Raw genomic sequence first — 14,896 nt, 5'->3', positions numbered from 1 at the left:
GCATGATTATATACCATAGCTAGCTAGCTAGCTAGCTAGCTACCTAGCGAATAAACACAAAGAATAAACACAATATAGCATGATTATACACTGTAGCTAGCGTGCTAGCTAATAAACACAAAGAATAAACGCAATATAGCATGATTATACACCGTACCTAGCTAGCTAGCTAATAAACACAAAGAATAAACACAATATAGCATGATTATAGACCGTAGTTAGCTAGCTAATAAACACAAAGAATAAGCACAATATAGCATGATTATATACCATAGCTAGCTAGCTACCTCGCGAATAAACAAAGAATAAACACAATATAGCATGATTATACACCGTAGCTATCTAGCTAGCTAGCTAATAAACACAAAGAATAAACACAATATAGCATGATTATAGACCGTAGTTTGCTAGCTAATAAACACAAAGAATAAACACAATATAGCATGATTATACACCGTACCTAGCTAGCTAGCTAATAAACACAAAGAATAAACACAATATAAAAGAGCCAAAATGGGGCTGGTGAACGCAGCCGTTCCTGTCAGCTGATTTTGCCAGGTTTGTGGCGTGAGGCGACGCTAGCGGTGGTGACGCAGCAAGTACCTGACGCCCTTGGTCGGTCGCCCTTGCCCGCTTACTGGGGGTCCGTGCCCGCTTCCTGAGGGTCGGCGCCCACCAGCGCCCCTTCCTACGGCCAAAACCACCAAGCGTCCCAGGACCAACAATGAGACAATGGGAGGCGCAACTGTCCACACGGGCTAACCGCAGAGACGCCTTCCACCGCAAGGCGCTGGCGCCGAACATGCTGACTGGTTCGCTGGCGCCGAAAGCAAGCCAGGCACGGCCGGTCCAATCCTCCTTCCATCGCCTCCCCGTCATCCATCAGAAGGATTTTCCCATCGGCCACCATTCAAACACCGCCCGTCAGCTCCAAAGTGACAACTGGGGCAATCTCCACACGGGCATCGATTGACTAGCGCCCATCTGGGGCGGGCTCAGCGGCTGAAGCCGGGAAGTCCGGTCCAGATCAGATCACAGCCCGCCTTTTCTGCCTTTGAAGGCCCCTAGGGGACCCGACCTGCCAATCCCGGAGATCGGGAAGCAGGTGCGCTCGGGCTTCTGGTTGGCTATGAGACGCGTGACCATGTCATGGGCCAGAGGCCAGGTTCCGTGTGAAAGGTGCAACACAGGCTGGGAGAACCCAGAGCAGGAAACTGAGACCGGGAAAACCGAGACTGGGAAAACCAAGACTGGGGAAAACTGAGATGTGCAAAACTGAAACTAGGAAAACCAAGACCGGGAAAACTGAAACCGGGAAAACTGAGACCGGGTAAAAGGAGAATGGGGAAACAAAGACCGGGAAAACCAAGACAGGGGAACACTGTGACCGGGAAAACAAAGACCGGGAAAACGGAGACCGGGTAAACAGAGACTGGGAAAACCAAGACCGGGGAAATCAAAACTTGGAAAACCAAGATTGGGAAAACCAAAAGCAGGAAAACCCAGACCGGAAAAACCGAGACCGAGAAAACCAAGACCGAGGAAAACTGAGACAATGAAAACCGAAAGCGGGAAAACCACAACTGGGAAAACAAAGACCGGGATAACCGAGACCGGTTAAACCAAGACCGGGGAAAACTGAGACCGGGAAACCCGAGACCGGAAAAACCAAGACCAGGGAAAAGCGAGACCGGGAAAAGCGAGACCAAGAAAACCAAGACTGGGGAAAACTGAGATCAGGAAAACCAAAACTGGGAAAATCGAGACCGGGAAAACCGAGACAGAGAAAACCAAGACTGAGGAAAACTGAGATCAGGAAAACCAAAACTGGGAAAACCAAGACCGAGAAAACCAAGACTGGGGAAAACTGAGACTGGGTAAACCAAGACCGCGGAAAACTGAGATCAGGAAAACCACAACTGGGAAAACAAAGACCGGGATAACCGAGACCGGTTAAACCAAGACCGGGGAAAACTGAGACCGGGAAACCCGAGACCGGAAAAACCAAGACCAGGGAAAAGCGAGACCGGGAAAAGCGAGACCAAGAAAACCAAGACTGGGGAAAACTGAGATCAGGAAAACCAAAACTGGGAAAATCGAGACCGGGAAAACCGAGACAGAGAAAACCAAGACTGTGGAAAACTGAGATCAGGAAAAACAAAACTGGGAAAACCAAGACCGAGAAAACCAAGACTGGGGAAAACTGAGACTGGGTAAACCAAGACCGCGGAAAACTGAGATCAGGAAAACCAAAACTGGGAAAATCGAGACCGGGAAAACCGAGACAGAGAAAACCAAGACTGTGGAAAACTGAGATCAGGAAAACCAAAACTGGGAAAACCAAGACCGAGGAAAACTGAGACCAGGAAAACTAAGACTGGGAAAACCGAGACCGAGAAAACCAAGACTGGGGAAAACTGAGACTGGGTAAACCAAGACCGCGGAAAACTGAGATCAGGAAAACCGAGACCAGGAAAACCAAGACCGGGAAAATCGAGACCGGGAAAACCCACATACATAGAGCAGGCCGCTTGCTGGTCTTGTGTTGTGTTGGGATTGCAAAGATGCGTAGGCGGAGCGAACGCAGACGACTTTGGGGGACTTTTTTTGCTTACGTTGTCTTTGTCGTCTGCGTGCGACGCGTCTCAGACAATAGCCGATTGTTTTGAGCGCTGCAGGAGACCACCAGCGACACACAAATACACACGCCGTGCACATCTTGGAAGCAGAGGGAGTCCGCGGGGGGGGGGGTGCGCGTGTCAGGGTTACCACTACGACGCAAAGCCTTGCCAGCTTGGGCGCGCCTGTGGCCTCGCGGCGCGCCGCCACAGCGGCGCCAAATTGTGCGTTCCGTGTCTGCTGAGCCTGCGTGGCGAAGGGGGGGGGGGGGGGGGGTGGACGTGGACGTCTCTATTTGCATCGGTGCCTGCAAATATATATATATATATATATATATGTCTGTAATTCTCCCCTCCCTCCTCTACCACGGATATCGACCAATCACGTGCGGCTTTAACCAAAGACCGGGGGCGGGGAATAGAGGACAAAAAAAAGTCGGCTCCCATTTCCAGATGCTTGTTCTGAACTGGCTCTCTTCGTTCACTTCAGAGCTCTAAGAACCGGCTCGTTCGCGAACGACACATCACTCCTGCGCAGGCCCAGGCGTTGAGCAGCCTGGACAGAAGCCATCTTGGTGTGCTTTTCCTCCAGTTGGCTGCAAACTGCTCGGGGAGGAGAGAGGCGGCGGCGGCGGCGGCGGCTCTTCCTGGGCCGCTATGAGGTCACTATTGATCGCAAACAAGGCAAACTCATCAGACTTTGACCTTTGACTCGTGTGCGGGTGCCCGTTTGAAATGCTCAAAGTTCATGTTAGTTTGTCCAGGGAGGAAGCTCGTCCACGCACGGACACGCCGTCGCCGTCTTTCCCGCTACCGAATATCCGCATGCACACACTCACACGCACCCGTACAAACGCCGGTCTTCACCAAACGTCAATCAAAAATTCAAACAAAAACACCTTTAGCGATGCAAAGTTGTTCGGGTAAACAGGTGGACAAATGTTATCACATTATGCTGTTATAATAATAATAATAATAATAATAATAATAATAATAATAATAATAATAATAATAATAATAATAATAATAATAATAATAATAATAAATTTCATTTATAAGCGCCTTTCAAAACTCTCAAGGTTACTTTTGTCACGGTTTTGCAAGGTGGTGATGGCGGGTGCAGATCCCAAAAAGCAGGCAGGAGGGAGCAGGAGGTTGTGTTTGACAAATTGTATTAATAAATTCAGCAGGAACAAAATCTAAAACATCAAAATCGTCTGAACAGAAAAAATACAAAGTATCAAAAGAAAACCAAGATTAAAAGTCCGCCAAGGTGAAACAAACACAGGCACAGCATACTATGCATACAATTGCATACAAAGCATACGTCAACAATTACCCGACACCGAATGGTCGTGCCGGGAGTCCTTTTAAGTGTCACTGATTGTAACGACCAGCACCTGTGCAGGTGCAGGCGGGGCCGACAGCGTCACCCGTTGGTCGCCAACATGATCATGACAACTTTACAGTCACAGGATACGTTTTTTTTGTGGGCGAGCAGTGGCAGCCACATGCGCCAGCGTTCACTCAACCCGAAAGTAAATCAAATAGATTGAAAGCTAATTAGCTAAGAGATCATCAATAGCTAGGTAGCTATATAGTTAGATGGCTATACAGCTATATAGCTAACAGGAAGTAACTTAAATAGATAGAAGGCTAGCTAGCTATGAGATAGCCAATATATAGCTAGGTAGATAGATAGTTGGCTAGATGGCTATACAGCTATATAGCTAACGGGAAGTAACTCAAATAGATAGAAAGCTAACAAGCTAAGAGATAGTCAATAGATAGCTAGCTAGATTGCCATATTATTCAATTATGATATTTTTTACTAGTTGGTATGATAGCATTATTAATATGAAAAGCAAATTAGTGACAGCTGATCATCAGACCAGAGTAACCACAGGGAGTGTCAAAGTTAGCATCCACGAACTCTGTGCACATATAAATCAAGCCATAGAAACACAAATATTTGATAAAGTGTATTTTTTACATGCGTAATTCGTTTTTCTCATAATTTTACATGATTTTTGGTAGTTAATTAATTTAAGCAACAAAAAACAAACAAACTGAGGAGCCATTGGGGAGCTAAAAGAGCCAGATCTTTTTAGTGAGCCGAGCCAAAAGAACCGATTCTCCGGATTCCCATCACTAATTCACACCATCGTCTTTGTCCATTCAGTGTGTGTGCGTGTTGTTTTTCACATTAGATTACATGATTCTTGGTAGTTAATTAATTTAAGCAACAAAAAAAAAAACAAACTGAGGAGCCATTTGGGAGCTAAAAGAGCCGGATCTTTTTAGTGAGCTCTGATAAGAGCCAGAATCCCATCAGTAATCAACACCGTCGTCTTTGTCCACTCATTATGTGTGTGTTTTTTTTCACATAATTTTACATGATTTTTGGTAGTTAATTAATTTAAGGCACATAAAAAACTGAGGAGCCATTTGGGAGCCATAAGAGTCGGATCTTTTTAGTGAGCCGTGCCAAAAGAACCGGTTCTCTGAAAAGAACCAGAATTCCCATCACGAGTGAACGTTGCGTGTGAATCCACTTATGGTCTGGCGGCGCGCGTGCCGGGTCATGCCGTCGCTTCCTCTTTTCTGCCGAGCGCCCGCCAAAGATTCCCCCCTGCCCGCCTCGCCGGTTCGCGTGACCACGTCGTCGAGCGGAATGCGATGGGCGCCTCGCGGCCGGCCAAAACCACGCCCACAACATCACATGACACCACAACTTTTATTGGTGTTCTTGGGCGAGTTGAACGCCGTCAATCCCGCCCGTGCCTCCGTCACAATGCGTGCGTGCGTGCGCGTGAGAGGCGCTAGCGAGCGCGCGAGCAAGCAGCGGTAGAAGAAGCCAAGTCTTGCGCGGAAAGGCGCCGCCGACGCCGCCCCCCCCCCCCCGGGGGTCCTCAGCTACGAGCGCGCGGCCCGTAGCCGGCGTCGGGCGGCGGCTGGCGGAAGACCCCGCGCAGGGCGTCCAGTTCCCGGCTGAGGTGGTCCACGCGGCGCCTGAGTCTCTCGTTGTCCGAGCTGAGCTCCAGAACCTTCTGCTGGGTCTCCATGTTGCGCAACTTCGCCTTGTCGCGACTTTTGCGCACGGCCACGTTGTTGCGCTCGCGCCTCAGCCGGTACTCGGGGCTGCTCTTGTCCACCTGCTTCTTGGCCGTCCTGGGCGGCTGCGACGCATGCGGCGGATGCGGCGCGTGCGGGCTGTGCGCCGGGGTGGGCGGCGGAGTGGGCTGGCCCGGCTGGAGGTGCACCGCCGTCTGCGCGCAGTGGGCCACTTGGTACTGCAGGTGGGGGGGCGGCGGGTAAGAATGGGCGTGGCGTCGGTAGACGGCCACGGCTGGCGGCAGCTCCTCCTCGCTGGGCTCCTTCTTGATGGGCGGCGGGCGCAGGCGCACCTGCTCGAATGGATCCAGCGCGTCCACCTTGGCAAGGACAACATGGAGCACGGTTAGGTTTTTTGTGTTTGCTCGTCTTTATCTATTAGCTATAAAACTAGCTAGCTGGTTAGCTCGCTATTTGAGTCAGGAAATATATTAGCTATCAATCTAGCTTGCTATATATGAGCTGTCTAGCTATCTATTAGCTAGCTAGCTAGCTTTCTATCTTTTTGAATTATCTAGCTATCTAGTAGATATATAGCTGGCTAGCTATTTGAGTCAGGAAACATATTAGCTATCAATCTGGCTAGCTATATATTAGCTGTCTGAGTATCAATTAGCTAGCTAGCTAGCTTTCTATCTTTTTGAGTGATCTAGTTATCTATTCGCTAGATAGCTGGCTAGCTATTTGAGTCCGGAAACATTAGCTATCGAGCTGGCTAGCTATATATTAGCTGTCTAGCTATCTATTAGCTAGCTAGCTAGCTTTCTATCTTTTTGAGTTATCTAGCTATCTATTCGCTACATGGCTGTCTCGCTATTTGAGTCATGAAACATGTTAGTTATCAATCTGGCTAGCTATATATGAGCTGTCTAGCAATCTATTAGGTAGCTAGCTAGCTTTCTATCTTTTTGAGTTATCTAGCGATCTATTAGCTATATAGCTGTCTAGCTATTTGAGTCAGGAAATATATTAGCTATCAATCTAGCTTGCTATATATGAGCTGTCTAGCTATCTATTAGCTAGCTAGCTAGCTTTCTATCTTTTTGAATTATCTAGCTTTCTATTAGCTATATAGCTGGCTAGCTATTTGAGTCAGGAATCATATTAACTATCAAGCTGGCTAGCTATATATTAGCTGTCTGAGTATCAATTAGCTAGCTAGCTAGCTTTCTATCTTTTTGAGTGATCTAGTTATCTATTCGCTAGATAGCTGGCTAGCTATTTGAGTCCGGAAACATTAGCTATCGAGCTGGCTAGCTATATATTAGCTGTCTAGCTATCTATTAGCTAGCTAGCTAGCTTTCTATCTTTTTGAGTTATCTAGCTATCTATTCGCTACATGGCTGGCTCACTATTTGAGTCATGAAACATGTTAGTTATCAATCTGGCTAGCTATATATTAGCTGTCTGAGTATCAATTAGCTAGCTAGCTAGCTTTCTATCTTTTTGAGTGATCTAGTTATCTATTCGCTAGATAGCTGGCTAGCTATTTGAGTCCGGAAACATTAGCTATGGAGCTGGCTAGCTATATATTAGCTGTCTAGCTATCTATTAGCTAGCTAGCTAGCTTTCTATCTTTTTGAGTTATCTAGCTATCTATTCGCTACATGGCTGGCTCGCTATTTGAGTCATGAAACATGTTAGTTATCAATCTGGCTAGCTATATATTAGCTGTCTGAGTATCAATTAGCTAGCTAGCTAGCTTTCTATCTTTTTGAGTGATCTAGTTATCTATTTGCTAGATAGCTGGCTAGCTATTTGAGTCCGGAAACATTAGCTATCGAGCTGGCTAGCTATATATTAGCTGTCTAGCTATCTATTAGCTAGCTAGCTAGCTTTCTATCTTTTTGAGTTATCTAGCTATCTATTCGCTACATGGCTGGCTCGCTATTTGAGTCATGAAACATGTTAGTTATCAATCTGGCTAGCTATATATGAGCTGTCTAGCAATCTATTAGGTAGCTAGCTAGCTTTCTATCTTTTTGAGTTATCTAGCTATCTATTAGCTATATAGCTGTCTAGCTATTTGAGTCAGGAAATATATTAGCTATCAATCTAGCTAGCTATATATGAGCTGTCTAGCTATCTATTAGCTAGCTAGCTAGCATTCTATCTTTTTGAGTTATTTAGCTATCTATTAGCTATATAGCTGGCTAGCTATTTGAGTCAGGAAACATATTAGCTATCTAGCTAGCTAGCGAACCATCTATTAGCTGTCTAGCTATCTATTAGCTAGATAGCTAGCTTTCTATCTTTTTGAGTTATTAAGGGTTGAGTGAACACTGGGGCATGTGGCTGCCGCTGCTCACCCACAGCAAAACTTATCCTGTGACTGTAAAAGGATCTTGAGAGATTTGAAAGGCGCTTATACATGAAATGTGTTATTATTATTATTATTATTATTATTATTATTATTATTATTATTATTATTATTATTATTAGCTATCTAGCTAGCTGGCTGGCAACCTGTTAGCTATGTATCCAGCTAGCTCACAAACAAACAAACAAACAAACAAATAAACAAACAAACAAACAAACAAACAAACAAACAAACAAAAAGGCCTTTCTGTCTTCACCAATTCATTGAACCCATTGCAGTTAACATGACGTCACATTGGCTGAGCCAGTTCGCTGGTTATCTGGCTGGCTATCTGGATAGGTGTTTGGCTGGCTACCTAACGAGCACTTTATTTGCTAGCTATTTGCTATCTGTTAGCTATGAAGCTGGCTCAATAGCTATCTAGCTAGCTATCTATTAGCTAGCTAGCTGGCTATCTATTCGCTATCTATTGGCTAGCTAGCCTACTTTCTATCTATTTGAGTTATTCCGGGTTGAGTGAATGCTGGCATATGTGGCTGCCGCTGCTCACCAACAGAAAAACTGATCATGTGACTGTAAAGTGGCCATGAGAGTTTTGAAAGGCGCTTAGAAATGAAATGCATTATTATTATTATTATTATTATTATTATTAGCGCCGTCGCATGCCCAACAGGTCCCCAAAAACGTCGCCAAGACCCACAGAATGAGCACCAGATTGCAGTAGTCCTTCTAAACAATTGCCAGCGATTGGCCAGTTTTCGACCGTCGGACGAACGCGCCCCATCGGCGCCGCTTCACTTTCGGGCCACTTGCGGGAGATTGTCTTGGATAGCTAATAGATAGCTATGGCTATATAGCTAATGCATAGCTAGCTATCTAGATAGCTGGCTGTCTGGCTGTCTCGAAGCTATCTATTGCTGATCTATTGTAATAATAATTATAATAATAATAATAATAATAATAATAATAATAATAATAATAATAATAATAATAATAATAATTGGATTGGATTTGCCTTTATTAGAAATTTACATTTCACAGCAGCAGATAATAATAATAATAATAATAATAATATTAATAATAATATTTCATTTATAAGCACCTTTCAAAACTCTCAAGGTCACTTTACAGTCACAGGATGAGCAGTGGGTGAGCAGCAGCAGCCACATGCGCTAGCGTTCACTCAACCCGAAAGTAACTCAAATAGATAGAAAGCTAGCAAGCTACCTAACAGATCGCGAATAGATAGCCAGCTAGACAGTTAGCCAACTAGCTAGATAGCCATATAGCTAATAAATATTGGCTAGCTAGCTAACAGATAGCTAATAGACAGCCAGATAGACAGTTAGCCAACTAGCTAGATAGCCATATAGATAATAAATATTGGCTAGTTAGCTAGCTTTCTATCTATTTGAGTTACGTCCGCTGCCGCTGCTCACCCGCAGGAAAAAAAACTTTTCCTGTGACTGTAAAGTGACTTTGAGAGCTTTGAAAGGCGCTTATAAATGAAATGTATTATTATTATTATTATTATTATTATTATTATTATTATTATTATTATTATTATTATTAGGCCTTTGCTTTTATTTTGAAGGAAGGGGTCGTCAATCCCCAACACCGGATGTCAACGGGTGCCCATAAACTCGCTCGCCAGTCAAAATGGACACCTCTTCAGATTTGGCTGGACGCCGCCACCTGCCACATTGCTTTTTAACCACAAGAGGGCGATCACGAGCCCTGATAAGTCGGTGGCGACGCTCTGGTTTGCTCCGAATGAAGCTGAGGCGTACATAGCGCGGCACCCATTCGGTTTTGGGCTGTGCGCAAAAGTTGCGTCAATCCGCCACGACCAGCGAGAGATGGTCAAGGCTAAAAAAACGGCCTTGTCACCAACGATTGGTCAAAATCATTCAGGAACTGATCGTCGGAATTTGGATGGTCGGAATTTGGCACCATGACGACCGAGGCCTAGTTGCTAGGTATTAGCTATCTATTCGCTAGGTATTAGCTATCTATTCGCTAAGTATTAGCAATCTTTTCGCTATGTATTAGCTATCTATTCGCACAGTATTAGCTATCTTTTCGCTAGTTATTAGCTAGCTATTCGCTAGGTATCAGCTATCTATTTGCTAGGTATTAGCTATCTATTCGCTATGTATTAGCTATCTATTCGCTAGGTATTAGCTATCTATTCGCTAGGTATTAGCTATCTACTCGCTATATATTAGCGATCTATTCGCTATGTATTAGCTATCTATTCGCACAGTATTAGCTATCTTTTCGCTAGTTATTAGCTAGCTATTCGCTAGGTATCAGCTATCTATTCGCTAGGTATTAGCTATCTATTCGCTATGTATCAGCTATCTATTCGCTAGTTATCAGCTATCTATTCACTAGGTATCAGCTATCGATTTGCTATATATTAGCTATATATTCGATAGGTATGAGCTATCTATTCGCTAGGTATTAGCTATCTATTCGCTAGGTATTGGCTATTTATTCGCTAGGTATTAGCAATCTATTTGCTAGGTATTAGCTATCTATTCGCTATATATCAGTGATCTATTCGCTAGGTATCAGCTATCTATTTGCTAGTTATCAGCAATCTATTCACTAGGTATTAGCTATCTATTCGCTAGGTATTAGCTATCTACTCGCTATATATTAGCGATCTATTCGCTAGGTATCAGCTATCTATTTGCTATATACAGTAAAGTCTCGTTATATCGATATTCAAGGGAGTCAGAAAAAATATCGATGTAACCGGGACTATCGATATATCCGACCCTGTTTGCATGTAATTTTCTCAGTGCGTGCATAGAAATAGTATCGATATAACCGGGACTATCGATATATCCGATATCGATATAACCAGACTTTACTGTATTAGCTATCTATTCGATAGGTATGAGCTATCTATTCGCTAGGTATTAGCTATCTATTCGCTAGGTATTGGCTATTTATTCGCTAGGTATTAGCAATCTATTCGCTAGGTATTAGCTATCTATACGCTATATATTAGCGATCTATTCGCTAGGTATCAGCTATCTATTTGCTAGTTATCAGCTATCTATTCACTAGATATCAGCTATCTATTCGCTAGGTATTAGCTATCTATTCGCTAGGTATTAGCTATCTATTCACTACGTATTAGCTATATTCGCTAGGTATTAGCTATCTATTCGCTAGGTATTAGCTATCTATTCACTATGTATTAGCTATATTCGCTAGGTATTAGCTATCTATTCGCTATATTTTAGCGATCTATTCACTAGGTATCAGCTATCTATTCACTAGGTATTAGCTATCTATTCGCTATGTATTAGCTATCTATTCGCTAGGTATCAGCTATCTATTTGCTATATATTAGCTATTTATTCGATAGGTATGAGCTGTCTATTTGCTAGGTATTAGCTATCTATTCGCTAGGTATTGGCTATTTATTCGCTAGGTATTAGCAATCTATTCGCTAGGTATTAGCTATCTATTCGCTATATATTAGCGATCTATTCGCTAGGTATCAGCTATCTATTTGCTAGTTATCAGCTATCTAATCACTATAGGTATCAGCTATCTATTCGCTAGGTATTAGCTATCTATTCGCTAGATATCAGATATCTATTCGGTATATATTAGCTATCTATTCACAAGGTATTAGCTATCTACTTGCTATGTATTAGCTATCTATTCGCTTGGTATCAGCTATCTATTCGCTATGTGTTAGCTATCTATTCGCTAGGTATTGGCTATTTATTTGCTAGGTGTTAGCAATCTATTCGCTGGCTATTAGCTATCTATTTGCAAGCTATTGGCTATCTATTCGCTAGCTAGCTAGCTAGCTTGCTATCTATTTGAGTTACTTCTGGGTTGAGCGAACGCTGGCCCGTCTGACTGCCGCTGCTCACCCACAGCAAAAAAACTTATCCTGTGATTGTAAAGTGACCGACCTTGAGAGTTTTCAAAGGTGCTTATAAATGAAATGGATTATTATGATTATTTTATAAAAGTGGAGGAAAAGTCGTCCAACTTTTAAGCGGGGTCGCTGTCGCTTCGCCCCCCGTTGGCTACCAACCTTGGCGTCCACCGCGGCGGCCTCCATCTTGGCGTAGGCGTGCGGCGAGGGTCCGTGCGCGTACTCGTAGGCGCGCAGCCGGGACGGGTGGTGGAAGAGCTCCGCCAGGAAGTCGTCGTTGAAGGCGGACGGGTCGATGTAGGCGCTGAGGTCCACGGACGTCTCGGCGTCCCCCATGTCGCCGCCGAGGTAGGCGGAGGGCGCCCCCGGACCCGCCGCCGACTCGTACAGCAAATTGTGGAGCTCCATTTGGCGGCTAGGCGGCCGCGCGCATGGCGTCCACCCGACACGCGGAGCGCCTCCGCCCGTGCGTGGCGTGGAAAGGCGAAGAGCGTCAGGGAGCGTCCGTCCGTCCGTCCGAGCGTGCGTCCGAGCGTCCGACGCCCGAGTCAAGCGGGGAAAGTGGCGAGGTGCTTTTATAGCGGGACGAGCCGGTGGGCGGGGACGCGCTGGGTCGTGACACCCCCGAGGCGGGCGAGCGCGTGCACGCCAGAGAGAAAGACAGAAAGAGCGCGCCTGACTCTCTGCGAACGGGGCGGACTTGGGTGGGCGCGCGAGACCCTTGACTGTGTTTGCCTCTGTGCGCCTTTTTGTCTTTTTCACGCGTGAGGCTTTTGTGTCGGGGCGCCTTTTTGTGTCTTGTGGATATCGCGTGTGCGGCTCGTGTGTACGCGCGCGTTTGTGTGCCTGCCCGTGCGTGTGTTTGAGTTGTTGATAGGGACGCGCGTGGGAGCCTTGTGGCTGTTTGCGTTCCGCCGTGTGCGTGCCTGCGTGCGTGCGTGCGTGAACCCGACAAACTGTTCGGAATGTCTTGACTTTTCACCTTCTGTGGGCCGCGTGCGCGCGCGCGCACAGCATGGTCATGACGAAAAACGTTTTTTTTGTCTAAAGTTCCATCTGTACGGAAGAAAATATATATATATACGGTTGGCAAGATTCTGACTTTATTCTCAGAAATTTGACTTTAAAGTGAGAATTTTGAGATTTCTGAGAATAACGTCAGAATTGTCATTTTAAAGTCAGAATTCTGACTTTATTCTCAGAAGATAAATTCAGAATTCTGAGAATAAAGTCATAATTCTGAGAATAAAGTCAGAATTCTGGGAATTCTGAGAATAAAATCAGAATTCTCACTTTAAAGTCAGAATTCTGACTTTATTTTCAGAATTCTTAATTTATTCTTAAAGTCAGAATTCTGATTCTGAGAATAAATTCAAAATTCTGAGAATAAAGTCAGAATTTTCACTTTAAAGTCAGAATTCTGAGAATAAAGTCCGAATTCTGACTTTAAAGTTTACTTTATGCTCAGAATTCTGATTTTGAAGTCACAATTTTGAGAATTAAGTCAGAATTCTGACTTTAAAGTCAGAATTCTGATTCTGAGAATAAATTCAGAATTATCAATTTAAAGTCAGAATTATCAATTTAAAGTAAGAATTCTCAGAATTCTTACTTTTAAGTCAGAAGTCTGAGAATAAAGTCTGAATTCTGAGAATTAAGTCAGAATTCTGAGAATAAAGTCAGAATTTTCACTTTAAATTCAGAATTCTGAGAATAAAGTCAGAATTTTCACTTTAAAGTCTGAATTCTGATACTGAGAATAAATTCAGAATTATCAATTTAAAGTCAGAATTATCAATTTAAAGTAAGAATTCTCAGAATTCTTACTTTTAAGTCAGAAGTCTGAGAATAAAGTCTGAATTCTGAGAATTAAGTCAGAATTCTGAGAATAAAGTCAGAATTTTCACTTTAAATTCAGAATTCTGAGAATAAAGTCAGAATTTTCACTTTAAAGTCTGAATTCTGAGAATAAAGTCAGAAGTCTGAGAATTCTGAGAATAAAATCAGAATTCTCACTTAAAAGTCAGAATTCTGACTTTATTCTCAGAATTCTAAATTTATTCTTAGAATTCTGACTTTAAAGTCAGAGTTTTGAGAATAAAGTCTGAATTCTGAGAATTAAGTCAGAATTTTCACTTTCAATTCAGAATTCTGAGAATAAAGTAAGAATTTTGACATTAAAGTCAGAATTCTGACTTTTAAGTGAGAATTCTGATTTTATTCTCAGAATTCTCAGACTTCTAACTTTATTCTCAGAATTCAGACATTAAAGTGAAAATTCTGACTTTATTCTCAGAATTCTGATTTTGAAGTCACAATTTTGAGAATTAAGTCAGAATTCTGACTTTAAAGTCAGAATTCTGATTCTGAGAATAAATTCAGAAATCTGAGAATAAAGTCAGAATTGTCAAGTTAAATTCAGAATTCTGAGAATAAAGTCAGAATTTTCACTTTAAAGTCAAAATTCTGAGAATAAAGTCAGAATTCTGAGAATTAAGTCAGAATTTTCACTTTAAATTCAGAATTCTGAGAATGAAGAAAAAATTTTGACATTAAAGTCAGAATTCTGAGAATAAAGCCAGAATTCTGAGAATAAAGTCAGAATTCTGACTTTTAAGTGAGAATTCTGATTTTATTCTCAGAATTCTCAGACTTCTGACTTTATTCTCAGAATTCAGACTTTAAAGTGAAAATTCTGACTTTATTCTCAGAATTCTGATTTTGAAGTCACAATTTTGAGAATTAAGTCAGAATTCTGACTTTAAAGTCAGAATTCTGATTCTGAGAATAAATTCAGAATTCTGAGAATAAAGTCAGAATTTTCAAGTTAAATTCAGAATTCTGAGAATAAAGTCAGAATTTTCACTTTAAAGTCAAAATTCTGAAAATTAAGTCAGAATTCTGACTTTAAAGTAAGAGTGAGAATCTTGT

At 43.0% G+C, this 14,896-nt stretch overlaps 1 protein-coding gene across 1 annotated transcript; it reads right to left on the bottom strand.

Moving 5' to 3' along the window:
• Positions 1–3,773: 3,773 nt before the first annotated feature.
• cebpa (CCAAT enhancer binding protein alpha) lies at positions 3,774–12,525 on the bottom strand. The gene is made up of 2 exons (XM_088991720.1): positions 12,125–12,525; positions 3,774–6,052 (listed from the first exon to the last, which is right to left on the bottom strand). The coding sequence occupies exons 1-2, from the start codon at positions 12,371–12,373 to the stop codon at positions 5,531–5,533; spliced, it is 771 nt and encodes a 256-aa protein (XP_088847846.1). The 5' UTR covers positions 12,374–12,525; the 3' UTR covers positions 3,774–5,530.
• Between the last annotated feature and the right edge of the window lie 2,371 nt (positions 12,526–14,896).

Source organism: Hippocampus bargibanti, linkage group LG03 (genome assembly GCF_051943395.1).
Source record: "Hippocampus bargibanti isolate YZ-2025 linkage group LG03, ASM5194339v1, whole genome shotgun sequence".
Taxonomy (NCBI): Eukaryota; Metazoa; Chordata; class Actinopteri; order Syngnathiformes; family Syngnathidae; genus Hippocampus; species Hippocampus bargibanti.
This window is presented reverse-complemented; position numbering and strand designations above follow the sequence as displayed.